Source organism: Passer montanus, unplaced genomic scaffold (assembly GCF_014805655.1).
Source record: "Passer montanus isolate IOZ18808 unplaced genomic scaffold, ASM1480565v1 scaffold5, whole genome shotgun sequence".
Classification (NCBI taxonomy): Eukaryota; Metazoa; Chordata; class Aves; order Passeriformes; family Passeridae; genus Passer; species Passer montanus.
The window spans coordinates 15,400,868-15,427,952 of NW_024369929.1; the positions used below are offsets into that span (position 1 = coordinate 15,400,868).

At 49.8% G+C, this 27,085-nt stretch overlaps 3 protein-coding genes across 5 annotated transcripts in view; all 3 read right to left on the reverse strand.

Annotated features, from left to right (window-relative positions):
- Positions 1-485: 485 nt before the first annotated feature.
- Positions 486-6,169, reverse strand: SELENOS (selenoprotein S). Of its 2 annotated transcripts, none has more exons than XM_039723263.1 (6): positions 6,009-6,054; positions 5,795-5,929; positions 4,327-4,433; positions 3,414-3,503; positions 3,248-3,323; positions 486-1,296 (listed from the first exon to the last, which is right to left on the reverse strand). In XM_039723263.1, the coding sequence occupies exons 1-6, from the start codon at positions 6,028-6,030 to the stop codon at positions 1,217-1,219; spliced, it is 510 nt and encodes a 169-aa protein (XP_039579197.1). In that variant the 5' UTR covers positions 6,031-6,054; the 3' UTR covers positions 486-1,216. The 2 variants fall into 2 exon arrangements, with proteins under 2 accessions (XP_039579197.1, XP_039579196.1); XM_039723262.1 differs by lacking the exon at positions 486-1,296 and adding an exon at positions 1,319-2,745 and having other exon boundaries at positions 6,009-6,169.
- A 46-nt stretch (positions 6,170-6,215) lies between these two features.
- Positions 6,216-12,377, reverse strand: SNRPA1 (small nuclear ribonucleoprotein polypeptide A'). The gene is made up of 9 exons (XM_039723261.1): positions 12,197-12,377; positions 11,351-11,498; positions 10,769-10,847; positions 10,284-10,330; positions 9,511-9,613; positions 8,514-8,593; positions 7,299-7,374; positions 6,848-6,941; positions 6,216-6,389 (listed from the first exon to the last, which is right to left on the reverse strand). Exons 1-9 carry the CDS (start codon positions 12,276-12,278, stop codon positions 6,331-6,333), a joined length of 768 nt encoding a protein of 255 aa, XP_039579195.1. The 5' UTR covers positions 12,279-12,377; the 3' UTR covers positions 6,216-6,330.
- Positions 12,378-15,706: 3,329 nt separating this feature from the next.
- Positions 15,707-27,085, reverse strand: part of PCSK6 (proprotein convertase subtilisin/kexin type 6) — a 33,632-nt gene continuing 22,253 nt past the window's right edge. For both annotated transcript variants that reach the window (XM_039723468.1, XM_039723467.1), the window contains 11 exons: positions 26,924-27,041; positions 25,903-26,091; positions 25,510-25,646; positions 23,415-23,594; positions 22,762-22,864; positions 22,005-22,201; positions 21,490-21,577; positions 20,298-20,389; positions 18,916-19,045; positions 17,812-17,924; positions 15,707-17,373 (listed from right to left, as the gene is read on the reverse strand). In XM_039723468.1, coding sequence (XP_039579402.1) covers positions 17,276-17,373; positions 17,812-17,924; positions 18,916-19,045; positions 20,298-20,389; positions 21,490-21,577; positions 22,005-22,201; positions 22,762-22,864; positions 23,415-23,594; positions 25,510-25,646; positions 25,903-26,091; positions 26,924-27,041 — 1,445 coding nt within the window. In that variant the 3' untranslated portion in view covers positions 15,707-17,275. The remainder of the gene's footprint in view (positions 17,374-17,811; positions 17,925-18,915; positions 19,046-20,297; positions 20,390-21,489; positions 21,578-22,004; positions 22,202-22,761; positions 22,865-23,414; positions 23,595-25,509; positions 25,647-25,902; positions 26,092-26,923; positions 27,042-27,085) is intronic.

Here is a 27,085-nt window from a genome sequence, read left to right on the forward strand (position 1 = left end):
AGCACAAGTATCCAAGAGGAAATATTCAGAAACAAGTGCTCAAAAAGCTCTAAGGAACCACTGCTCCCTACCCCAATGCCCACAGACCAGCTCAGGAGCAGCAACTGGACACAGGGACACTTGTCCTATGCCAGGAGGAATCATTTCACTCCTCTCCAAAGACAACCTGGATTTTGTCTGTTGCATTTTAGAGAGAAAATCAAGGGCATGGGATGCTTGGGAAGTTTGGTTATGATGGCCAGTTGTTTTCTGTCCTCAGGGCTGGACATAGACGAGAAAGATGAACACCACACAGTCCCTGCACCCCTCACTTGCCAGAGTGACACCTTCACTGGCCAGAGCCCCCCTCAGCACACACCAGCCTCAGCTTTGGTGCAGCAGGGTCACTTCATCTCCCACCTTGCTTTATACACATTTATTACACTAGAACAAATGCCTTCTATAAAAAAGATGCTGTAGAAAACCACGAGATTGTAAATACTAGATTTATGATGTTTGCAATTATATTTAATATTAATAGTATATTGTTTTTACAAAGCAGTTGAAATAAAAAAAAAGAAAAAAGAAAAAAAAGGAATAGCAAGAACCCCCCTGCCTGCTGTCTAGCATCAGTAATCCTCACTGGTTTGTTTACCATTTATAAGGAAAACATCATTCAAGCTGGCTTGTCACAGAGACTCTTCTGCAGTAACTGGCCTTTGGTGCAAATCCGTGGCATTTGTCAGATCACCTGTGTTTTTTGTGAAAGTCCTCTGTCTAAGTTCAAGGTGTCTGCCAATGATAACATCCTTCTTCTCTAAATGTCTGTGTTTAGCTGGAAGGTAAATCTGGTAACATGTCTGAGGACAGTAAATATCCTCATCTTACAGAGGTAAAGTGAGCATAGATAATTAAATTTGCCAGAAAGCCCAGATCTCACAATCCCAGGTACTTCACTCCCTCTCTACAGAAGAGTGAAAATTAACTGATTGTGCTGAAATTGCTTCTCTCTCTGCCCTCTCTAAGAGGATCAGCTGTTTTTCTGGTTTAGGATCAGCCAATGCGTTACGATTTGGGAACGGTGTAAATCCAACAAACAAAAAACTGTTTGAAGTTAACAAGTGCACCAAGCCAGCCCCAAAGGAGTGCTGGTGACACTGTGACAGGCCAGCTGCAGGCAGTGAGACAGGGGGTGGGATCAAGCTGCTAGTGCCAGGGGACACTAGGGGGGTTAGCCTCATCCACCTGCTGACGGGCCCCGCCGGCCGGGCCGCCAGGAGCACGTCCCTCCTCCTTCTCCAGACAGGGGGTTATAGCCTGCAACACACAGGAGAAACCCACTGTCAGTATCCATCCTCCACAGCCCTTCACCAGCACACAGGGAACACCAAAAATACATCTGATAATATTTACACCTTGCTCATACTTCACACACGCAGCATTTTAGGGAAAATGAAAGCACGGAGAACACCCAGACTTGAGAGGGCTTCTTTCTTTAAAAGCCATTGCAAAACACTTGTGTTTTAATTTGATCAATTTGGATTAAATGAAATTGAAATGAATTACCATTTGGTTTTTCTAAGTCTGCACCGAAGCTGCAGTGCTGCTCTGCAAGATGAACAGAGCAGCAACAGCAGCTCTTACAGCAAACTCTGCAGAGTTATCTGCTCTGCAAGAGCCCCAACAGTCAGGGACTTAAAACAATCCTTTATTCCAGTCCTGCAAGGAATACTCTGAAGGTCAAAAGGTAAATCCACTCTTTAACACTGCAAAGTATTTTTTAGAGCATTTGAAAGGCAAGCATAGGCAGTGAGGCAAATACACTTTAGCTGAACAACCTGATGCTGTAACCATGGGAAACTTCATCTCAGAACACACTCAGAAAGTTACAACTTGGCAAACATCTTCAATTTGTTCTGCACAAACCTAAGAACCCAAATCCTAGTAGCACTGCTAACCAGGGGGGTTTCAAAGCAACCTGTTTCACTGAAACTCCCAGCATCACCTTCATCTTTGAAATTTGTTTTTCTCATACCAGCCAAGTTTTGCTTTCTAGCTTAACTGAGCAGCACAGATGGTTCTTTCACTTCATGCTGATCTACCTCAGGAGAAGATCTGAGACCTCTAATTCTGTAATGGGTTACTTAAGCAAGGACTTTGCTGAGGATTAAACTGGGACAGGTAGCAGCTGGAAGGGTGCCCAGAGCCAGCTGCCCTGACCCTGGCTCTCAGCACAGCTGAGCCCTGCACTCCTCATCCCCCAGGGAGGTAAATACCCCATGACAGAGGTACCAAAGACAGCTGACAGCACCAGACATCACACTCTCCTATTAAACCACCTCAGATTAATCAATCTATTTGATTCCTTCAAATGTCAGGGAAAATACTCAAAGCAGAAATCCCAGCACTGCACTGTCACTGAAGTTTAGTGTGTTTAATCAAGAATCCACAGGTCTCATACATTTAATCAAGTCACTTAGCACTGCACCCTACGTGGGGCTCCTTTTCAGCCTGATTGAGGCTGCCTGGATGATCCACTCCACCACAGAAAATTGTCACTAAATACACCCAAATGAGCACCTGCAGGTATGGCAAGGGCTCTTGGGCTGAGGGGAGAGGAGGCAGACTGTGGCATGGCCAGTGAGCCTGGCATGGGCAATGTGAGGCCATAGAAAGCACTTCATCCATCTACATGGCTCCAGCAGGTGACTGAGTTCAACAGTGAGGCCTTCTGGTGCTTTGTGAGAGTTGGTAAGATTGATACATCTGCAGGATTTATACATTCAATAGGTCAGCACTGTGGTTTATGAAAAATGAGGTCACATTTTACATAATAATTTCTTTCATCATCTGAATCTACATAATACAAAGTAAAATACCCTCTTCCTGCATTTACTCAGTACTACAGGTGCTTTAAAGACAAGAGACCAGATACTAAGTTATTGAACTTACAGAATAATGGGGGAAGGATCCTAGAACTACTGCAAGGATCTGTAATTCTGAGTGACAAAAATCTCAGTAAATTATACCACAGCATATTTACAGAAAAACCTGACACATTCTTTTCCCAGGGAAAAGCACTCCCAAAACTTGCTGCCAGCTTCTGCACAGAGGACAGAGCAGATTAGCTGAGCAGAGATAAAGAGCTTGTTTGTAAGGAACGTTTTGTTTCCTCCTTGAAAAAGACAAAAAGTATGTATAGAGTCCATATAAAGCAGGATAACTGCCCTGTTCCAAGCTCAGAGTGTCTGAAGGGCTCCATACTCACCCCCTCCTCTCAAAGGCTTTTTGTTCGGTTTCGATTTCGGGACTGCTGAGGCCGAGGCACCAGGTTCTACTTCTTGCTGTTCAGAAAAGCAAAAAGTTACTCAACAGGAATTTCATCTCCCTTAAGCACAGGAACACAGCTGTGACCTGATGAACATGGCTGTTACCTGATTCAGTTTCAGGTTTCCTTTGTAGCTCTTCCCCTCCTGCATGCTCTCCCACATGGCGATCTTCTGCCTCCGCCGCTCCTCCTCCAGCTACAGAACAAATCCAGGACACTGGCTCAATCTGAGCTTTAACCTTAAAACCAGGATTCCAGAGCTAACAGAATCCCCAGAAACAGCTACAACAGACTTGTCACACTGTATTTATCTGATGCACCATCTCTGAGGTTATGGAAGAATTTACTCTTTTTATACAGCCACATCTCTCCTCCTCCTCGGGATGCACTGACTGAGCCTGCAGCTTCTTTGGCCACTTGATGCTTTAAAAGATTTTGAAGGTAAAACAGAACCAAGTGGCAAGTTTAAACCCTGAGTCTATCAAAAGTACTAAGTAAAGAATATTGCAGTAATTTAATGCACAACATGGGGTTTTACAGAAGAAAAAAAGGGCTTTTCCTTTGTTTTTAACTGCTAATACTACTTGAAGCATCAGCTACAAAGTGAGGTCTGACTGCAAAAGCAAAACCAGAAGAGGTGGGATAATGATCAGTTATTACTATGCTGATCACACCCATTTTCTGCACTGCCCCATTCAGCAGTTTGCTATTCCTCGTGATCTCAAGCTGTAATTCAGACCCTTCAACTGCAGCAATGCTCAGCTACATTTCTAACACTTTATTTGCCTTTGAGAGCAGAAAACACACATGTGCCATGGTACAGCTAATTTAAATGCCAGCAAAACCCCTCCAGCCATTCACTGCACACACAACAAAGCTCCTGCAGGTTTACCTGGGCAAAAAAGAACACCAGGCCCACAGTGACCCTGGCCCACAATTACAATTTGCTGCTGTCCTTTACAGCAGAAAGGTCTTGATGACAAATGTATCAGTTAAAGGAAGAAATGCTCTCTGGTTACCTGTTTTTGCTTTTCTTTGTATTTTTCTGCTTGTGCATTCAGTTCCTCTTGCATCCTGAGGCGAGCTGCTGCCAAAGCTTCCTGCCTTCTTACCACCACATCAGGCTCTAGGAAATCAGGGAAGAGTTTGCAAAGATACTCAAAGATAATCCTAGATGGTCTCCTCAATGAATAAAAGAGGCTCATAAAGAAAGGCTCACTTCTCTCCCTGCAGCTGTTCTGCAGAAAATCACAATTCAAGTTCAGTTTCCAGCTAATATTTTCTAATAATTTATAATGCTGAATTAAACTACATCATGCTTTGCTGTTTTAAATCAATTACTTCAACAGGATTTTAATAAGGACACGAATGTACCTAACCACAAAATTTAAACCTCACACTTCAAGGACACTTCCTTCTATTTCTGAAGGATTTGTTAGACACAAATTAATTCAGAAATATCACCCAGGCTTCGCAGGGACCATTTTTACCCAGAGAACTTCTTTTACGCAGAAGGATGAGGCAAGCAGCCCACAAGCACTCCCACTCCTTCTGGCAATGGGTCCTGCTGGTGTCAGTGCAGCAGTGGATGTGACACCCTCCATCAGCAGAAAATCACTGACAAACATGACACACATCTCAAGAGACACCTGGAGGTCTCAGAAAATCCACACTGAGTCACCACTGCTCTTCATGACTGACCTGTGAAGGTCAAAAGGAAAATTATACCCCCCCAAAAAAGGTCAGTGTTGCTCTGTTTTCTTCCAGCAGCTGAAGCATCTCCACATTTGTTTGCCTCATTTTTTGCTATGATCCAGTGACGAATATGAAAAAGAAATATCAGTACTTTCAATAATTTCATTTTACAGGCAGTTTGGGCAATTAAATAGCCATTTAATTATCATCACAAAAGAACAGCAGGAGGATAAGAGCACACAACTCAGATTTTACTGTGGGGCCAAGGGATCAGTGCCAAGCAGCCGTGGATCTGGCAGGTGCACGAGCACAGCCTGTGCCTTTCAGCAGGACGGTGACTGTGAGATCTACAACCCGTGCCACGCTCCCAGAGATAACACAGTGACACACCCCAAACGCACACAGCACGGACCGCGAAAGAGCGGCTGGAAGGGGGTGATGAATATCCATAAAAGGTGAGTATTTACAGAAGTATTTTCTCCAGGATTTCGATTTGTGCGCTTCGGTTTTGTTTGGTGAAGAGTTATTTGGTGACGGCCACAGGCGCTGCTGCCCTCAGCTCCTGCCCGCCGAGAGCAGACACCCAGGGGATGTCCCGCTCCTCCACCCCCACACGCGGTCCTGTGGGACACAGCTCCTCCTTCCACAAACGCCTCCCTCGGCCCAGCCTGTCCCGGGATCCCCGCAGGCTCGGCACCTGCGGTTCCCCGGAGCTCTCCCTCCCAGCCCTCACAGCGCAGCTCCCGCGCCGGGCCCTCAGGAGCCCGGGGCACCGCAGCGCTCGGCACTCACCCTCCGCCGCCTCCGCCGCTCCGGGCCGGCCGCTCGGCCGCGCCGCCAGGCCGCGGGACACCTTCTGCAGCAGCAGGTACACGGCCACGGCGGCCAGCAGCACGTACCAGCCGTAGCTGGACAGCACCGAGCCCACTGCCGGGGGGACAGGCCGGGGGTGAGCGCGGGCCGCGCGGCACGGGCCCGCCCTCACCCCCGGCCCGCGGCGCCTCACCCGTGTGCTGCAGCGCCTCCATAGCCAATCACCGCCCCGTCCGCCGCCGGCAGGAAGCGCCGCGCCACCATTGGCAGTGCCCGGAGTGACGTATGGCTGCGCCGGCCAATGAGAGAAGGGGCAAGAGCAAGGCAGCCAATCAGGGCGCGCCTAAACGCCTTCCGCCCCGCCCCGCCCCGGCCGGGAAGCGGACGCGGCCAGCGGGAGCAAAAGGGACCGCTCGTTTATTGAACAGCGGAACGCGCGCGGGCGGGGGCGCGCCCCGCCGGGGACACCGGCACGGCACGGGACAGGAACGGGCTCCCGGCGGGCACGGCCCGCGCTACGAGCCGTTTGGCACTGTGTCCTCCTCCATTTCTTCCTCGCCGTCCTCCGATGGGCCTGAAAGGACACGTCAGAGTTTTAGGGCAGGGGCTGCTGACGTTGCTGCTCCTTTTCCCACCCCTCTGCAGAACAGTAATAACGGGGACGTTTAAAAACTCTGCAGAAAGGACAATCAGGTAGCCCTGACGTGCAGGAAACTGGTGCTACGGCCAGCCTGCAGCAGAGATCCACCTCTGCAGAGCTGCCAGGCTCATTGCTGAGGCACCGCTGCTCAGCAGAGACCAGAGAGACTCTGCAATTAATCTAATTTTGTTAAATAACTGGGATGAACTCTGGAGCGCCTTGTTTGGCACCTGGCTCTGCAGGGAGAGAGAGCAGGGGACAGCCCGGAGCTGCCCTGCAGCCAGGCACGTCACAGGGCCAGGGGCGTGCTGCAGAGGTGACAAGCAGAGATGACACAGGGAGCAGGGAGAGGGCTGGGCTGTGTTTGGGAGGAGCAGCAGAGGCGGAGTGACCTGGTTTGCGCTCCCGGCCGGGGATCTGTCCCGCCTGCAGCAATCCCTTCAGCCGCTCCACCTCCGCCAGGGTCGAGGCGTTGGCAATGGCAGTCTGAGAAACAGAGAGAGAGCTGGGTCAGTCCTCACACAGCCTGGGCACTCTGCTCACAACAACACACAACCTGGATTCTGACAGCTGAGGGACGCTGAACACCTCGGGAAGTTCTACTAAATTCTGGTTCTAGAAAATTCTACAAATGGCAAATCATTACCTCGCCCTCCACTGGAAGGACTCTAAGCTCAGGTTGACATTTCATTGAAGATTTCAAAATAGAGACAGGTCAGAAGAAAACTTAGAGAAAAAGAACCTAAACCAGAGCTAGGACACCCTGATCTGTTTGTCTGAGCAGCACAAAGGAAACTTTTGTTCAGTCTGGATCCATGACAGCTTTTCTCCTGACATATTTACCTTAATTGCCTCCACGTCCCCTGGAGAGGGCCCAGTTTTCTTTTTGTCTGTTGGCAGACCAGCCCCTGGATTGAAGCTTCAAAAGAAGAAAAAAAAAGACCTGTTACACATTTTGAAGAGTAGCTGCTTCTCTTAACTTGAAATGCTTCCAAACTAGGTTTGAAAGCATTTCATTCCATCAAGTGTAGTATCTTATCTTTGTTAACAAACTGATACAGTGAAGAACTGCCTCCTTCAGAAACACCAGCATCTTGTCCTCATTCCCCCCCACCTTTTCATCTGCTCAGAGGCAGAACTTTATTCATCAGGCAGTTGACAAAAGCTCTTCAGTTTGGATGTTGCTGAACACTCAGCTGCTCTGCTGCCATTACAAAAGCAGGGTGGATAAATAAAGAGTAACTGAAAATGGGGTTTCTGTTCCCATGTGTCAAATGTGGTATTACAGCAGCCTAAAGTAAAGCCTACATTAAACTGGAATCATCTTAACAGTCAAAAGATGAAGGTTATCTGCTGCTGCTGCTTTAAGGAGATCACCTGACCTGAATCCCTTTCCACTCACAAACTCGAGCTCAAATCCATCTATTAAAGGTTTAAATGCTAAATAAGTTCAACACATTTTTCTATTTAACCATGAATTTGGAAATGCTGTGATGTGAATTCCTCTTACCAAATAGGTTGATCAAAACATGTGATGTACCACTTAGCAATTAAACTAAATAAATATAAACATACTGTAATAGCTTAATTAAAGATTTTAATTTGTATTTCATCTCCTAACTACAGCAGATTTTGCAGTTTATTCCCAAAATAAATACATATATATAATTATAGAAATATAATAAATATATAATTATTTATTTTGGGAAATAAAATAATTTGGCCAAACAAAACCAATCATCTAGGAGAAAAACTCCACCAACCACAAATTAAATAATGGCCATCTCTCTGCAGTTAAATAACAAACATAAAATTAAGGTTTCCTGCTTGTTGACTTCAGTGAATCCACCTTGACCAAGCTAGCTCTTTCAGAAATACTTCTGAGATGTGTTCACCACCATCCAAAACAAAGTGCTTGGACAAGGCACTTGTGGCTCCCAGAGCTTTTGAGGCATCCTGCCAGCAGCTGATATTTCAGTTTTCTGCCTGATACAGCACACAAAGCCAGTGGTGTTTCTGAAGGAGGATGCCAGCGTAAATTTGTTTGTTTTATCTTACGTTTTTGCTCTCCTGGCAATATCCTTTGCAAGCTGTGCACCCCGTTTGCCCTTGAACATTTTCTCTGCCTCCTGTCGCTCCTACAGCGATACCACACACACACACAAAGTTAATGTGAGAACATCACAGTCTGCAAAGCTTCTGTCTCGGCCAACAAAGACACTGTGGCTCATCCTCATCAGTGAAACTGGTACATGGAGACCAGATGTGAGAACAAGCAGATAAACACTGCCCAAATACTCAGAGATTTATCAGCCTTGTGCTGTTAAAATGAAGAGCTCTTTCCCACACTCATCCCCCACCCAGAGCTCAGGCCTGTGCTGTTTGCTCTTTCCTGCTCTCCTCCCAACACCAGAGGGACGGGAAAGAGTAACACTAAACAAAGGCACTGAAACATAATTAAACATCATTAAACAGATTATATTCCTTAACAGAATGAAACCATGAAAGAAAACAATGAGAGCGTTGTAGAGCCACTTACAGAGATTCAATAAAATTTACAGCTATGACAACAAGGTCACTGTTAGTGGTGAATTTTCAAGAATGCAAAAAAATCCCCCAAAAAAACCAAACCCAAACCCACAAACACCAAAAACAAACAAACAAACCACCCCAAAACAAACAAACAAAAAAATCAACCAGAACCAGAAAAACCAAAACAACTAAACAACAACCAAAAAAACCCAACATAACCCCCCAAAAAAGGCCTAACAAAAAAAAACAACAAAAAACCCCAAAACAACAAACAAAGAAAAACAAACAAACAAAAAACCCCAAACAAACAAACAAACAAAAAAACCAAAACAACTAAACAACAACCAAAAAAACCCAACATAACCCCCCAAAAAAGGCCTAACAAAAAAAAACAACAAAAAACCCCCAAAACAACAAAGAAAAACAAACAAACAAAAACCAAACAAAAAAAACCCCCAAACAAACAAACAAACAAAAAACACAAAAAAACCCAACCACCTAAATGAAAAGCAAGCAGACTTACTTTGAGCTTCACTTTTTGAAAATCCAGCACTCTGACCTGGGGAACTTTATGAATTAGATATAATCTGTAATGTTTCTTATTTGTTACAGGATTCCTTAGAACGCTGTGGAGTAAATAAAGGTTACAAAATATTTTAAAACACACTTGTATTGAAATATATTAATATATTTGAAATGCATTCATGTACTTCCTGCTGTAACAGGTAACAACACCATGAAATAAGCTTAGTGACAGTGCTTTGATATAATGGAAACTATAATAAAAACTTGCACTTTAGAACTTCAGTAGATTTAACTGAAGGATGACATAAAGAACAACCTCAAAATAATCATAATACTCCCCCCAAATAACTGAAACATCACTTTTCCTGTCTGGACACTGATCAACTGAAAAATCACAGGACAAACTGTGTTTCTTTCTGTCCCTCACACCAAATGTAGTATTACTGAAAAGTCCTTGCTTACATGTATTTTAAACTGTTTTTTATCAACAGATTAAACCTTTTGGTTTTGGGTTTTTGAAGGTTAAGTTCACTTGAGCACTTGTGTGCTGGTTTCTAGAGATGTTAGATCTCATTATCCCAACAGCCTGTCAGTGATATAAAACCTCAGACATTAATTACCAGATGCTCATTAAGAGTAGAGCAAACACTTTATCAATTCAATTTTGAGACATAAAGGATCTGTCACAGCTCATCAAAAGCAGAGCATCCCAGCCCAAAGCACAGGGCCAAACACCAGAGGAAGAGCAGCTTTTCTTTGTGGGTTACATACCTCAGGTAAGTCAATGATTTAATTGTTGATAATGGATCCAGTTCACCCTGGGTAAAGAGAGCACAGCAAGAAATTTTAAGCCCTTTTACCAAAAAAAAAAAAAAAATTTGAAAACATAGCTCCTGAACTCATAACTATTTTAGAGATTAATTAAATTACAATTGTTTTAATAGGAGCAAAAAAAATTAAAATATTTGAAAACATAGCTCCTGAACTAATAACTATTTTAGAGATTAATTAAATTACAATTATTTTAATAGGAAAACCACTAAACTTTGTGACTGCTGTTCCACTGCATGATGCAAATATTGGTCATTAAAGGATGTACACCATTAACTACTGCCAAAACTTAGGATATTACTCTAAAGAGAAAGAACCAACTATTGCCAAAGGGATATGGCACTACTCTCAGGAAAATGGTTAATTAGAGGGATGAAAACCACAAATTTTAAGCTTGTTTAGCTTTATCCTGCATGACAGCTTACCAGTTCAGCAATGTTGTTGTTGGTGAGGATGAGCTCTGTGAGGCTGGGCAGAGCCTGCTCCAGGTTCTCACCAATCCGACTGGAGAACAACAGAAAACAAAGGTTTCACTTAGGGCAGGGATTAGCAATGGTGGAAATACACAGAGAAACAGTAACACAGAGGATCTCCCTGTGAACAACCCAGTCTGGCACTGGCAGAAGTTTGGGTGAGATCCAAAACACTTTTCTAATAAAGCTGACAATAAATCACTGCAAATATTCGGTGCAATATGAGACTTAGATCCATTCCCTTGCAGGAATTCCTTTTTTTTGTGTCTTTATGGAGATGATTACTGAAATCCAAACATGGCCAGATCCAAACTCTGCATCTCCCTGTCCTGGCTGAGCAACAAACACTGCCTTTTGCACTGAATGAGGAGGGCACTGAAAGAGCCCACACAGCGCTCAGTGCTGATTTCATTCCTGAAACAAACACCCTGCCCAGCACTGAAAGACCCCCACACCTCTCTCCCAGAGCATTTCCCTCCGCCCAGGCCCCCAGCAGGCCAGAGCCCAGGGTCCCAGGAGGCCAGAGCCCCTCACCAAATCCTGTTGTTGTTCATGAGCAGCGTTTTCAGCCTCCGCAGCAGCGGGAACCCGTCCAGCTTGCGGATCTCGTTGTCAGAGAAATCGATGGCATCAAACTGGTCCAGAGTGGCCCCCAAGTTCTCAATGACTGGGATTTTATAGCCTGGAGAGGGGGAGAGAGAGGGCAGGGGTTGGGTGGTGCCCAGAGCAGAGCGTGGGGGGGGCAAACTGGGATGGAGTGGGGGTGCTGACAAGGCTCAGACAAAACACCTCGGGATCGACTGCCCCACACGGCTCCCAGACCAAACCCTGCCCCTCAAAGCCAACAGCCCTCACGGCTTTTGGAATCCTTCTCCATCCCCTCAGCAGAACCCAGGGCCCTGGACGTGTCCTCCGAGCCCAACCCACCTTTCTGGCACATCCCACCCCACCACCGCAGCACGTTCCTCCCACACTTCCCCCAGTTTCCCCATCTTGAGCGGAGATGATTTTAGGTTCCTTCCATCCTGAACCGTTCCACCACGCTGTGATTCACCCCTCGCATGCCCCGCAGGTTCCACAGCCAGGGGAGCCTCTTTAAGCGCCCCTCATCCCCATCCCGCGGCCACCACAGCCCCTCCAACAACCTCCCTGCCCCGCCCCGGCACCTCGGAAGGCGCCGGGCCCCACTGGGAGCTGCTTCACGGACCCTCCAGAGCCCATCACAGCCTTTCCTCCGGGATCCAGCACAGTCCCACGGCCAGGGCCCATCGCACACCCCCATAACCCCCCATAACCCCCCACACCACCCTCAGCCCTCAGCCCTCAGTCCCCGGCCGCCCCCTCCCAGCACAGCCCCCACGCCCCGCGGGGCCCGCGCACCGCGCAGGTCGAGCTCCCGGTCGCGGACGGCGTTGGTGTACTGTGCCGCCTGCTCGATCAGCTCCGCCGTGAGCTTCACCATCGCGGGACACGCCGGGATACACCGGGACACGCCGGGACACACCGACACACCGACACACCGACACACGGCCACACTCCGCGCCAGGCCGCGCCGCAGCACACCGCGCCGAGCGCCGAGCACGCGCAGCCCGGGCAGCCGAGCGCCGAGGCAGCGAACGGCACAGACCGCCCCTGCCCGCGTTCCCTCCCTCAGGGAGCGATACAGCTCCGTGCATTGCGCTTCTCCTGAGGGACTGATACAGCCCTAACACCGCATCCCTGCACTGCCCTTCTCCTCAGTGCCAATACAGCCCCAACACCTCATCGCTGCCTTCCCCTTCTCCTGAGAGGCCGATACAGCCCCAACCCCCCAACCCTGCGTCCCCCCCTCAGTGCCAATACAGCCCAGCACCCCATTCCTGTGCTCCCCTTCTCCTCAGTGCCAATACAACCCCAGCACTCCATCCCTCCGTTCCCCTTTCCCCAGGGACTGATACAACCCCAACACTCCATCCCTGCATTGCCCTTCTCCTCAGGACCAGCTCCAGCCCCCCACCCCATCCCTGCGCTCCCCCCTCAGGGCCGGCTCCAGCCCCACGCCTGAGCCACGGCTCACGAGCCCAGGAGGGAGCTTTTGGCTTTGCTGTCAGCACAGGTGCCCCCAGAGGTTCCCTCGCACCTTCTGGTGCTTCCAGGCACAGATTTATCTGCAGGAATCCGGGCAGAGCAGGATCATGCTCCATGCCATGGCTTCCCTTAGACAGAACCGTGCTCAAGCACTTGCTGCTCCCCTGGGCACCTTCAGCTCTCGGTGCTTTCCATCCACCCCAGCAGCAGCTCAGCCTCTCTCCTGGATATTGTGCTGCCCACGAGCACCTTCCCCCTGCAGCTTTTGGGGCAGTTTCTCTGTCACTTCCATGAGCATTCCTGGTCTGAGGTGCTGTGATGGGCTGGGAACACCCCACAGGCTGCAGCACCACACACGCCCTTTATCTGTGAGACAAAACGTGCTTGCAAATATCACTACATCCCCCTAAAGTGGCTTTGGGAATTTGGGGAACAGCAGGGAAGGGCTGGCAGTAGAGCTGAGGTGGCTCTGGCTGCTGTGGCTGGCCAGGAGCTGCCCCCAGGTCCTGGTCTGAGGCTGGGGCACTGCCTGGCACCACAGCGAAGGGCTCAGCTGGGGATGAGCCACACTGCAGGTGACTGGGCTGAAAGTGACACGTAAAGGGACACCCCCAGACCCCCAAAACCTGCTGAATGCCACCATTGCTTCTGGGGAAATCCTTCCCAGGCCTTCAAGGAGCAGGAGGAGGAAGGATGATTTCTGTCTGCGCTGCTGTCGAGGGAAGGATATTTTTGTGAGCCATGACATTTCTGTGAACCCAGAGGATGTGATAACAGGCTAAACAGTGCTGCCACGCTTGGCACTGCTCAGGGATGGCTCGTGCTTTTCTTTTGGGAGCTTCTCAGGGCATCACCCCGGGCACAACGCCTGCCTGTCCCCAGCACTGCAGCGTCAGAGCTGGCCCTGACAGGGATCACTCAGGCAGCTCCTGTGCTCCCTGCTGGGAAAACTCCCTCATCAAAGCCGTAAGGGAAAGCACAGAGTCAGGTTTTTATAACAGCTGCATTTGTTTTGTAACATAGGAGGGAGCAGGAACAAGAGGGAGCTGTCACAAGGAAAAATCCGAGAATTAGCAGCGCTGTTGTAGGTGACTCAGGCATCATGCAGCGTTAAAGACAACAGAGACTTTAGTCATTTCAGGCATTCTTGCAAGGAGACTCCTTCCAGCCTCCTGGAAAGCAGGTCCTGCCTCTGACAAGGCCAAATAAAGCATGGACCTGTCTCCCTTAGCACAATACATGTTTGCCTCAGCTCTGCAGCCACAATAGAATCGTAATTGCGAGCAGATGGATTCTGGGTCTCAGACGCTGCGCACAAGCTCTCCACAGTCCTTTCTTTGCAGTGGAAACTCAAAGCAATGATTTTTAAGATCTGTGCTCCCCACCTGCCAACTGCACAATGGCAGATGGCCGTGGCTGCAGCCCCACGGCCAAACTGCAAATGAGGACTCAGGCTGTGCTAAGATTTTCCAGAAAACAGCTATTATAGATTTGGCTTTGGTGCCAAGAGACAACAGAGAAATGAGCTTTAATAAATTGCCTAAATATGCATTTATCTGGAAGACACAGCCACTTTGATCCTCTGAGCATACCAGTCAGACTTTAATAGCTCCAAGCAAGTATTGCAACAGCTTGGAGAAATAATCTGAATTTTATTACTTTACAAGAATGATTTCTGAGGAAAACGCTGGAAGCTGATGTTGTTGCATGAATTCAATGTGCAGAATTTGTTTTTCTTTCCCTGGCAGGCTGGAAAGCAGCAGAAAGCAGGATAGAGCTGGGACTGCTGGGGACTGGTCATCTTAAATTGCATTGCCTTCCCCAGTGTGTATTTTAAGTTATGTCAAGATGTAAGAGTAAGCATTTTGCTTTCTTTGTAGCATTTCAGTACATCTAAATATACCAGGGAGCAGTATTTAGAGACAAGCTGCTGTGACCCAGAGAACTGGAAGGCTGGCACAGTGCTCCTGATCCACAGCTCCTGTTTTCTCACTAACACAGCAGGAGAAATGAAGTTTGGAATTTTCCACAAAAGTATTTTCCAAAGAGGCAGAAGCCAGGAGTGTGTCACCCCCTTTCTGACCTCTGGTTTGGCCTGAGACTGAAAGGGAAATCCTGCAGCAAAAGGAATTGCTGTGTGTGATTAATTCACATTTATCATCTGATGATTGTGAAGACCAACAAAATGCAGAGCCCACAGCTGCACATCTCTGAGAAATCATCTTCCCTTGTGGGAGGGCTCCATTCTTTTCTTTTTTCCCCCACTTCAAAAGCTCAGTTCCAGATATCCAGGCACTTGGCCCATGGTTGTTGCAAAGCCAACACAGCAAACAAAGGATTCCACAGCTCCCTCCATGCCCAGCCACACCAGCAGCTCCTCTCCTTCCCAGACAGCCCACAGGGAACAGTGGCCCCGTGCTGGGAACTGCAGTGGGGAACTGGGGGGCTCAGGATGCTCCTTGTATGAGTGTATGAGGGGAGCAAGCCCTTCTGCCAGCTCAGCCAGGATCCCCCACACTGGAGAATTCACCCACCCATGCTCCAGCACAGCCCCAAACCCCAGTAAGAGGGCCCTGGGTGCACCAGCCCAGCCTGGCACAGGGCAAGTATTTGGGATTTGAGTTTCTTCTGGAGGTTAAAGACCTTTACAACAACAACAGTGAGGTTTTTCCAGCTGCAGCTCATCTGTTCCTGAGCATTTCTCCCATAGGTGCTCTGAGCTGAGCAGGAGCAACCAGGGGAGCTGCTCTGTCCAGCAAAGTGAGGGCATGCAGTGCCTCCAGTCAGGGCTGCATGAATTTGGAAAAAGCACAGATTCATTTGTCAGGGGAGATCAATAGTTTATTAACTTAAAGATCAGTTCACCAAAGCTCCATCTTTCCTTGGATTTGGTCCAGGCAGGTGAGGGCTGGAGACAGTGTGGCTTTCCCCTCCTCACCTGGCTGAGGTGAGCTCTCGTGGGCAAGCCCAGGCAGGGCAGGTGTCGTTGCAGCTGAAACCAAGCAGGGATTATCCCAGCTCCATGTGGAACTGGTGACAATTCATACTGGGAATTTCACTGGAGAAAGGTTTAACTCATTAAAACTATTAACAATGAAAATCAGAACATGCAGCATAGGAAAGAGTGTTTACATATGTCTGGTGCAAAGAGTGGCTTTGCAGGGTCAGAGAGGAGAAAAGGAGAAGGAATAAGACACAAAAAGATACCCCACTCCCATATAAAAAATAGTCCACAGAGAAAAAAAACAAGGATTGTATAAGTTATTTTTTAAAAATCTGTAAAACAACATAGCCAAGGATATTTTAAACACAATTATATAAACACCACGTGACTTACTATTAAGAGAGAGCATGAAAAGGTTTGTTTCGGGGAAGGGTTTTGTAGAATTAAGTTTCCTGGCTGGATCCCTGGAATGTCTCATTTGGGAAAGAGATGCCCAAGAAAAATCACTGCCATGAACAGGAGGATTTTGTGAGAGAGAGAGAGGGGTGTACCCAGCAAAACAGGGGGAGGATCATAACGCAAAATGCCAAGAAAGATTAATTGGGGCAACATCTCATTTAGAGGAAGGATTTAGCTTGTTCCAGAACTGACTTGATCAGCAATGTACAAGCAGTTCCAGGAGGGAAATAAGGGAAATACATTTCGTGGTAAGGCTGGTCTGTGTGGACAACACCCCTTCCAAAACCCTACGACTCCTTGTAGGCACACACACGGGTTTTGCCTGGCTGCAGTTACCTGCAGGGCAAAGCCCTGCTGGGCTGGCACACCTGCAGAGCCACGTGGGGCAGCTCTGGCTTTGGTCCTCAACCCTCCAGTTATTGCCAGGGCCAGAGGGAAGCGGTGAGCGACGGAATCCGAACAGGAGTGCCGGAGCGGGCCCCGCTCCCGAGCCGCCTGGTTCATCGTTTTACCTATGTACAGAGCTGGCAGTGCAGGGCTAGATCAGCTGGCACCTGGCACGAGAGGGTACCAAAAATGAGCCAGAATCAGCTCTTTCCTCAGATGTGTGAAGTCCTGCCTCCCTCGTGGCGAGGGCTCCCGCCGGCCGCTCGGAGCGGGTGGATCAGTGGGATTTCTGCGAAGAACCAAGTGTGTGTACGTGGATCATGCATTGGTCCCTGCTCACCAGGAGTGTTTGAGAGTGTTAATATCACCACTTGTCTGCTGCTTCCAGGCCTTGATCACTCAGGGTACGCTCCAATCTCTGCTTAACATATTGCTATAGAAACGCGCCGACAGTGATATTAAAGCTATCAAACTTACGAGCGAATGCTTGACAGCACCATGTAAACTCTCCCAAAGCTGAAAAAATAAACTTTTGTCCTAAACATTTGGCAAAACTGGGCTGGCAGTCAGTGGAAGTCCTGGATGGATGCAGCCGCTGAACTTTACCCGGCCATAAGACACGTCTGACAGCAGAACTGCACAAACAGCTTCTTTTCACAGAGCTTGTTTGATTTCACCATCTCACAGAAAGTCTTGTCAGCTGGGAGGCCGGGGTGAGGAACAAGAGAAAATGAGAGCAGATTAACATTTTAAATAAACAAACATTGCATGTAACAGGCACAGCAACTGTGCCAGTGTTGGGGGAGACAGAATTGAAAAGGAATCACTTTTTAAGGGCATCTTTCACATGGTTTTAATGAAGGAAAAAAGGAGCTTTGCAGTGAGTGGGAGAATTAGCCCCAAGACTAAACTATAAGAAATACAAGTGCTTGGATATGTTTGAGCAACAGGCAGATATCCAGAAGCAATGCCAGGTGAGCCACCTGCCCCCCACAGCCGGAGCCCAGCCCGCTGCAGCCATGCCCCAGCAAGCCCAGGAGCTCCAGCACTTTTAGCTTTAAATGGTGAAGGGAATCCCCCAAACCTCTCATTTTTGCTACCAGGGGAGCACTACTGTGCCAGCAGCTCTGCCACTTACCATTGGTACAGGTTTCATTTGTCACACAGGAGCCACCGAGGAGGCTGTAACCTTCCTTACACCTGAGGCAGTTTCCACTGGAGCCCTCGCAGGCTGAGCAGTGGTCATCACACCTGGGGACAGAGACCTTGCTGTGGCCTGAGCCAGCACCAACACCCTGGCCAGGCCACCTAAGTGGGCTGTCAGGCAAAATACATCTGCTGGCACAGCCAGACCAAACCAGAGGATGTGGAAAATGGCAAATTTGAAGCTTGAAATGTTATTAAAGCCTTGGGTTTGGTGAGGTCAGCTCAATGCCCAGTGACAGATAGTGACATCCCAAAAGCTCTTGTCTTCTGGGAAGATTCAGTGTGACATGCACCTCACCAGCCATCCCAACTAGAAAAAGAGCTGCAAAGGGAACCTGTGCTGCTCCCATCCATTTGCTCAGAGCAAAGAGCTCAGCACTGTGCTTCCTGCCTGGGGACAGTGGCTTGTGGAGACTGTGCCTGAAATCTCTGGGAAGGGATGCTGGTCCCTTGTTCCTCCCTGCTGAAGAAACAGTGCAGGTGAGTGAAACCCCAGCAGGCAGGGATGGCGTTGTGTGTTCCCAAGTCAACTTTAATCCTTGCCTTTCATGTTTGCTTTCATGAGGCTGAATCCACTCCCACTCCCCACTTAAAGCGCGGAGCTCCGGAGAGAGTGGGAGCAAATTGCTGCCTCGCGGCATCTCCCTGTCTCCACACACAGCCCCGTGCTGGGCCAGGGAGGGGGGAACACTCCTCCAACCTGGCCACGGGGCGAACGGAGCAGGTTTAATTGAGAGCTGGAATATTTATCTAAACATTGCTGCTCCTCCCACACCTCCCCCAGAGAGCCCAGGGCTGAGGCTGAGCCCCTTCCACCGTAGCCCGAAGCCACCTTGGCTGGCTCTGGTGGGGAAGCGTGCAGCTCCCCTGCTCTGAAATCCACAGGCCAGGGGCGTGTGGGGTCCAGCCCCACAGCTGCCCTGGCTCCCTCAGCCCTGATTTAATTTCCATCAAGCTGTGAGCTGTTTCCAGCATGATCCTTTCGTGGCTGGCAGTGCTCCCCATCAGCCCTGGCTTTGCTCTGCTGGTTCTGTACCTCTTGCAGACTTTGTTGGGCAGCCCGTGGCTGTCGGCGGGGTAGAAACCCTCACGGCAGGTGGGGACACAGCGCCAGTGGAGTGCAGGGCCCTCGGGGGTGCAGGGGGTGCAGTCCTCCTCGCCTGGCCCTGTGGGGACAGGGAAAAGGGAAAAATGGCACCTGGGTGGTTTTGGGGACAGTGCAAGCATGGCCACAGCCCCACATGTGATGGGGGCACCAGTTTGGCTTTGTCTTGCTTGTGAATTAGATGCTTGTTGTGCCACGGGGTCCTGTGCATGTGCTTGGCTCCCACCCCAAACAAATCAGCTTCCATCCCAAAAACCCATCTGGGACCCAGTGTCTGTCCCTCTGCAGAGCCAAGAGCTGCCTACCAGGGCTCGGGGAGGAAGAGCACATCAAAATCCCCTCGGGGCCATCAGCCACCACTCCCAAGCTTGCACCAGTTTTGGTTTTTCCCAGGGTGGAAAAGAAGATGCTGAACAGGGCCAAGGAGGAGTTGGAGGGGGAAAGTGCTCCAGTGAGGAGCTGGGAAAGCAGAGGGCCCCACTCTGATGCCTGTGTGTTGTGGCTGGACAGCAAAGCTCAGTGATGGAAATGGTATCATTAAAGGGCTTCCATGCACCAAGCTTGAGAAATGGTTATGCAGGAAAAGGAGGAAAGAAAAGGCTGGAAAAATAATTGTGGTGGAGTACCTTCACACTGACTGGAATAAGAATTAGAAGGGAAATAATTTTCTTCAGGGATTAAGAGCCCATTCCCTTCTAGCCTTGCCAACAAGATCAATAAATATTTTGGATTTAGACTAAGGCAATTGCCCATGTATGATAGAAGAGGTTCATGCCACTGAACACGGATTGTCTAGAGATCATATTATCATCAGATCTATGATGATTTTGAGGGCAGACACAAACATTAACAATGGAAAATAATTGGACTTGCAGGAAGCAAGAAAGGCAGGATTTAAAGGGAATGCTGAGCAATTTGAGGCAGCTGGGGAAGCTAGCCCAGCACCGTGGGGCGGCTGGCATAACATGGGATAACACAGGATAACACACCTCAGCTGCCTGACATTTTTATCCGCTGCAAAGCCACCTTCCATCACCCTGAGAGGGTTTTACAGCCTCCCCCGCAACCTTATTAAACTGAAGCACCTGGCTTCGGGGAGATCGAGAAATAAAAAATGGCTCTAATAAAAATGTAAAAACTCCCCTAAAAACCTTTCCAGCATGAACATATACCTCACGGGACGTGCTGGAGACTTGGGACTGCTTTCCCTCAAGCACGCTGTGCCTCGGCTCAGGGTGGGTGCAGTGGGGATTGGCACCTGCTGCAGAGGGGTTTGGGGTTTTGCAGGGGATGCTGTGGGGCCAAGGACATACCTGTGCTGGCGGGACAGGTCTCGCACCGCCGGGGCTCCCGGCTCAGGTACATGGCAGGCTGGCACTCTGGCACACAGCTCTCCCCTGCCAGGCTGCCAGGAAAGCAGAGAACATTTGCACCCAAAGCTACAGGATATGGGAACTCAACACAGCCCATTCCTATCTCCTCATCCCCCAGTGTCCCACAGCATTCTCAGCCTGCAACACAGGAGGTGTTGGAAAGCCAGCCAGCATTTTAGGAGAAATTAAAATCCTGCCTGGACCAAAGGGACAGCTGCCGGTTCCTTAATTAAGGATCCAGTAGGAAATAAAATTTTTTTTTTCCCATGGGCAGCCAGCCAGGCTCTCCTGAAGACCTTTTGCACCAGCGAGGCTCCCCAGAATAAAAGGAAATTGGTTCAGTGCCGTGGCTGGGCCGGTGCTGCTTCGTGGCAGGGATGATTTGAAGTCCTGGCTTAAAAGGATATTGGACAATAAAAAACAAGCACCGTGTGGATTATGTCTGACAAGTGCCTCCACTTGTGCTTTTCCGAGGGAGTAGATAATCTTTTGGCAGCAGGAATTTCTTTGTCTGAGCGAGCCCCACTGCTACAACATGGCTCTGGCTCACAGTGCCTGAACACTGCAGACTGCTATGGGATTGTACTTCCATGAGCAATTTGGGATGGAAAACAGCTTTTCCCTAGTGCTGACATTGGGCTCTGTGTCCCACAGATGCCACGGGGCCACCAGCAGTGGCACCCAGTGGCCCTCAGAGGGTCAGGGCTGCCCTGTCTGCCCCTGCAGCGCTGGAAAATCACTGTCCTGTACTAACCCCATTCAACAGGTACATCAAATAAAATTTCAGCGTGGATGAATCTGAGGGAAGGGTTTCTGCATATTCAGGGAGCATTCTCAGCCTGAAGCAGCTCAGGCTGGTACCAGCTCTACACAGCACTTACCCAGCACCCTGGAAAGAGCTGGGGAAAATGAAATTAAATTTAAATCACGGTTTTCAGCTAAGAAAGAGACGCTAATCACCATCTTTAAATTCCCAGATCTCCAGCATACTGCACCACAGCTGCAGCACCATGGAAGCAGGATCTCTGGTCTTGAACTTAATTCACTCTCTTAATTTCCCATCGGTTTTCCCAAATTTAAACCACAGGTATGAGTGCTGCAGGTATGAACTCCTCCCGTGCTGGTGTTTTACCTGAATCCCTCTTTGCATGCAGTACATTTGTCTGCTTCGCCGACACATTTTTTACAGCTTTGATGACATTTCAGACAGCGTTTCTGACCTTTCAAAAAACAAAGCAAAGCAGGGAGAATAAAATCAGGACGGTGATTTGCAAGCAGCAGTCAGAGCTGCAAAGCCCCACTGCACCCCAGCACCAGCTCCCCAGGGTGGAAAGGCACATCCCTCCCCAGCAGATCCCTGCCATTGCAGGTGACCTTATCTGTCACCACTTGCTAAAAAGAAATATGCTTTGCAAGCAGCCACGATCATTAATTACTGTCTTCTAATTAAGTTGAGCACCTCTGCTTTGCACCACCCTCTGAACACCCAGAGGTTTCCCTCCTCCCTTCACCGTGCAAAGTGTGTCAAGAAGGAAATTCAAAGCCAATACTCAAGAATCAAGGCATGTTCTCCACCCAGAGCACTTAAAATAGAAGCAACCCCTGCACGTCCTCATGCTGCAACTTGCAGGTGATAACCATCCTTACGTTCCTCGGCGTAGAACCCGGGCGGACAGAGCAGCAGGCAGGTGCCCATCTCGGGGTGGTGGTAGAGGTTCCTCTTGCAGGCTGTGCACTGGCTGGGTCCCCTCCCGACGCAGCGCTCGCAGCCCTTGTGGCACCGCCGGCACCGCCGGGCGCCGTTGTCACCGAAAAACCCCGCGGGGCACGAGCTCACACACATCCTGGGGAGGGAAATGGTGGCACTGGGCTTTGGTGCCAGCAGCGGTCACCTCCCGCCCAGGCACCCGCCCCTGTCCCCTTGCTCGTTGTGTTTGGGGTGCCCCCCAGCCCTGGCAGCAACTGGAGCTCATTTACTTCTTATTCTTTGATTTACAATGTCTTGGAAGTCACACCTTTAATATGGAGATAGGGAATCTCTTGTCCCAGCTGTAGGTAAAGTTTCCCTGTGCCATCCCAAGAGGCTGAGGAGTGGAAACCCCAGTTCCTGACAGTTCAGCTGGCTGTCCCTTGGGTGTGGGTGACCTCAGCCTGTGAAGTCAAAGATTCTTCCCCCAACATGATTATGTGGTCAAGATCCTCCAGGACTCTCCAGCTCCATGTTCTCTACCCCACTGCACCCTAATTCAGGACATAGATCCTCACATCTCCTCCTCCACCCATTTAATTTCTCATACACTTCTTTTGCTATGCAAACATCTATCACCCACACCAAGCTGTGAGACCTGAGGAAAGGAGCTGCTGTCACCTGGAGACCCCATGGGGACACCCCACCACCACTCACCTGCCAGTTTTCACACTGCCCAGGCTGTAGTGGATGCAGTTCAAGCACTGGTCAGCATTGGGGCCATCACAGCCCTGGTCACCACACTCAGGGTGGCACGGACCTGAGGAGGGAGAGACCAGCTCAGTGTGGGAGAAGCTGAGCACCCTCCAGACATCACTGCCAGGATGCCCTGAGCACACCCTCCCTGGACACCTGGACCCTTCCCCTTCTTATTCTCTATCCTATATATTTTAAATTTTATCCTATCTATTCTATGGAGCTGCGTGGCTTTGGGTGCTTGTTTTTCCTGCAGCTCATCCTTCCCAGAATGAATCCCATCCTCTGGCTGAGCACTGGTGCAGGAGCAGCTTTGAAAGAGGGACCTGCTCCTCAGAGAGCAGCAGAGACACCCGCCCCTGCCTGTGCTGGAGGAGGGAAGGTGGGCAGAGGAGCTTTTTTTACCCCTCAGACAGCTGCACCACCAATTTGTGGCTGGGACGGGGCATTTTTCTACCTTCTAATTTCACCATCCTGCTGCCCCGTGCTGGCCACAGGCCCTGCTCCTCCCAGCCCGCCTCAGCCCCAGGCAGGATCAGGCCCAGTTTTTATCAGGGTTTTCATTTTCCTGGGTACTCTGGGGGGAACACCGTGGCAGCTCAGGCAGCTCTTACCTGAATACTCCTCCTCCTCCTCTGCCACCTCCACCTGGCTCTGCAGGAAGGCAGCTCTCGACGGCTCCATCTCCGAGGTTGGCGCTTCCAGTGACCTGCCCCGGGACTGGGGCCCGCTCAGGGCAGTGTAGGGGTGCTCGCCCGTCCCGTAGAAGATGAGGCTCCACTCCTTCAGCTTCCCTGTGGGGCAGACACAACATCACCCACCCCGCTCCCTGTCTCCCCCATCTCTGGGGGACCCGGTTTTGGGGGAAGCAGGAGGGTGGGCTGGACCATCAGGGTGTCACTGCTGGCACAGCAATGCCGAAGGAAACAGTGAATACCCAGAAATGTTCATGAGCCCCTGAGCTTCCAGCCCACACAAATGCAGCTGTTTAAGCCACTTACAAGGGATTTTTAATTCCATAACTCATCTGAAGAACTGCAGCATCACCACAGTCTCCGAGTCCAACACTGGAGAGAACCAGTAATTTTAAAAGCTCCACAACAGAGGATTATTTCTGTCTGACAAAAGCCACCCGGCACACACTGGATTATTTCTTGCTGCTGTTGGTCCAGCCCTCTCTTTGCCTGACACAACAGAAGTCTGAGCTTGGCATCCCCCAAAACACTCTAGTGCACCTGGTGAGACCCCCCCAAGGCCTTACATCCACACCAAGACCCTCCACAAGCCACATGGCTTAGGGGAGAGAGTCCAAAAATGCTGCTGCTTCTTTCCAATGCTGCTTTTATTCCAATTCCCCATCAATGCGAGTCACTTCATGCCTGCACCGTGCTCGGCTTTAACTCCTAATCCCTGTGTTACCAGGAAGGGCTTAAAATTTGCAATACCCAAATCCCTTGGCTCTCCCAAAGGCATGAGGACACACCTGCTGCACAGAGCAGTGCTGGTCTGGAGCCTGCAAAGGGCCGAGCTCCGGCAGCATCAGCTGGGGAAGTGCCTTTGCCAAAAGAATTGAATTTGTTTTAAATCTAAAATATCCTCCATGAGGAAAGCCCAGGCTGCACAGGGCTGATGTGGGGTGCAGCAGTACCAGCAACATGACACTCATAGTATTTAATTTATATTAAATTAACCAATTTAGTGGTATTAAATTAACATTTAATACTAATTTCTGCTAAGAGCTGGGAGCATCTTTCCTTTTTTCCTCCTGCTGTGCCCTCTCTACTTCAAATCCAGTTCAGACTTTTTGAGGGGATGACTTAATGCACTCATTTTCATTTTGTTTTGCCAAACCCTGATGCCCGTGAGGGGCTCAGAAACACCATCCACAAACTGTGAATACCGGGGCAAAAGCAGCTCTGTGGGCGCTTTGCTGCTGCTCTTTGAGTTCAAAAGATTTGGGGTGAAGGCAGCAAACAGAAACACTTTCTGTGCAACGCACCTCCATGTGCACCTCCCGCCAGAAAGTAGCGTGGGAGAAATTTTTAATATACTTCTGGCTTCCTATCAATGACTGTGTGGATTTAACACCCCCACAACACACGCCAGCCCCAGGCAGGATGCTTCATGTCCCGCTGCCCCCAGCCAGCGAGGCGGGGCCGGATCCTGCCCACACGGCTCCTGTGCTGGGAAGGGGTCAGGCAGCAGGCGGCCAAGCTGGGCAGGGGGTACACAGCAGGGTTGGGGACATGCAGGGGGCCAGCCTGAGCCCAGCCACCCCCCACCAGCATGGTGGCAGTCCAGGGAGGATGTCCCTGCGTCTGCAGCCCGAGGGGCATGGTCCCCTTGCGCCGTTGCACAACCAACCCACATGCCAGATGTCCCAGCAGCAAAGCAAAACAAACAAACAACAATTACAGCTCTTGGGTTTCCTCGTATTGACTCATTACAGTTTAATTTTGGAAACCTGGCTCTCGGGTGCAGCCAGTTTACTGCTACTGCTGCTGCTGCTGTGAGAAAACCAGCCCCCAGCTCAGCCAGACCAGCAGCCTCCTGCGTTCAGAGCTAACATTCCATTCCCATTTTTGAAAATCTGGGCAATACAGTTTTGCTGAAGACCATAAAATTCACGGCAAAATTTACAGCCAAGCGAAGCAGCCTAGAAAGGGATTTGGGAGCAGGAGGGCCTGGTGGGCACTGGGGGATCCTTACCTTGCACGGCGGGGTTGCGCACTTGGGACGGCGTGTCATGGATCTCCAGGGTCCACTCCCCCGCCGCCCGCTCCCCCCAGCAGTGCACAGTCATGAACTCCCAGCCCTTGAAGCCTTCATTGGAGTGGTCAAACACCCTGCAATGGTAATGCCACACACCAAGGAATGTGATTTTGAATGTTGTATTTTATCAGAAAAGGTAGATGGGTTAAAATCCTAAATAGAGGATTTTGGGGTTCCCTGCACACACACACACCCTTGCACAAACCTCCCCTGCAGCTAAAACCTGCGCATGCTTCCCACCTTCCCCCCAAAACCCAAGAAAACTTACAGCAACCCCCTAAAGGAGGGTGCTGCCCAGCCCAGACACACCCTGGCTCCGGCTGCTCTCACCTCCTGGCCAGGAGCTGTGACCGTGTCCCGGCTGGGGAGATGAGGCTGATCTGGAGGTCCCCCCGGCGCGGGTGGGCGATGCTGAGCCGCACCACGACGTGCTCCAGGTACAGCACGTGCTGCTCCCGCTGCTCGGCGCAGGCGCTGCTCAGCGTGCTGGCCCTCAGCACGTGGTCAGCTCGGATGTACCTGCCAGGGACAGGGCACGGCGTCAGGGTGGGGACAGAGTGCCCCTAGCCCCCAGGCATGGACGCCCTGTTAGATGAAACCCTGGTCTCCTGCTGCTTCACAGCAAAAATTATCTTATCTGCCACTGCAATTCCCAGTGTCCTAGCAGGGGAATTTGCTGAATTGCTGGATGGTAACCAGATGAGTTTGAAGTGCTTCGAAGATCTATGCCTTATGGGCTGCAAGGGCGCTGCTTTATTATAATTACGAGTGCAGCACTCCTCTTTGGGCTGTAATTAGTGTCTGTATCAGATAAATAGCTTCATGAACACACTTGGCTCTGCACTCATTCCTGTTTTGCATATGCAAGTCTCTAAAAGACTTTTCTGATTAACAACTGTCTTGCTCTACAGCCAGGCATTGGTAAATGAGGAGTGTCCACTTGGTCACATCCCTGATCCCACTCTTCACCTAGGAGGGGACTGACCTACCAAGGATGAGATGTGAACCTGAGCTGGAATGAACCTGAAGCCAAATTCAAAGAGAACCAAGACACTGGAAATTTGGTAATCTTTGCAACAAATCACCAGTTTTTGGTGTCTTCCATCAAGACAAAGTGTTCAGTATAAGGGTGGAAAGACTAACACGTCACTGCTCATGAAGGACCCAGCAGGCAAGGTGGGTTTGGTCTCACACTGTCTGCCCTCAAAAATTCCCTGCTGATCACTCATCTGGGAAGCAAAATCTTGCAAAAGCAGGGAAAAAACCCCACCCACTGTCAAAGCTGGCCCTGGAGAGCTCTGATAGGACCTGCACTTCACTGAGCCATGGGCACAGACCCCACAACACTCACTTGGGCACCCTGTCCAGGCTTCCCACGCAGACGTGCTGGGGAGGAACCATTCTCCACTTCTTGGCTTCCACCACAATAGCGTCAGCATCCACCAGCCCAAAGCCATATAGATGGCTAACTGGAAAGAGAGAAGACTCAGAAACCCTCAGCCTTCCCAGCAGG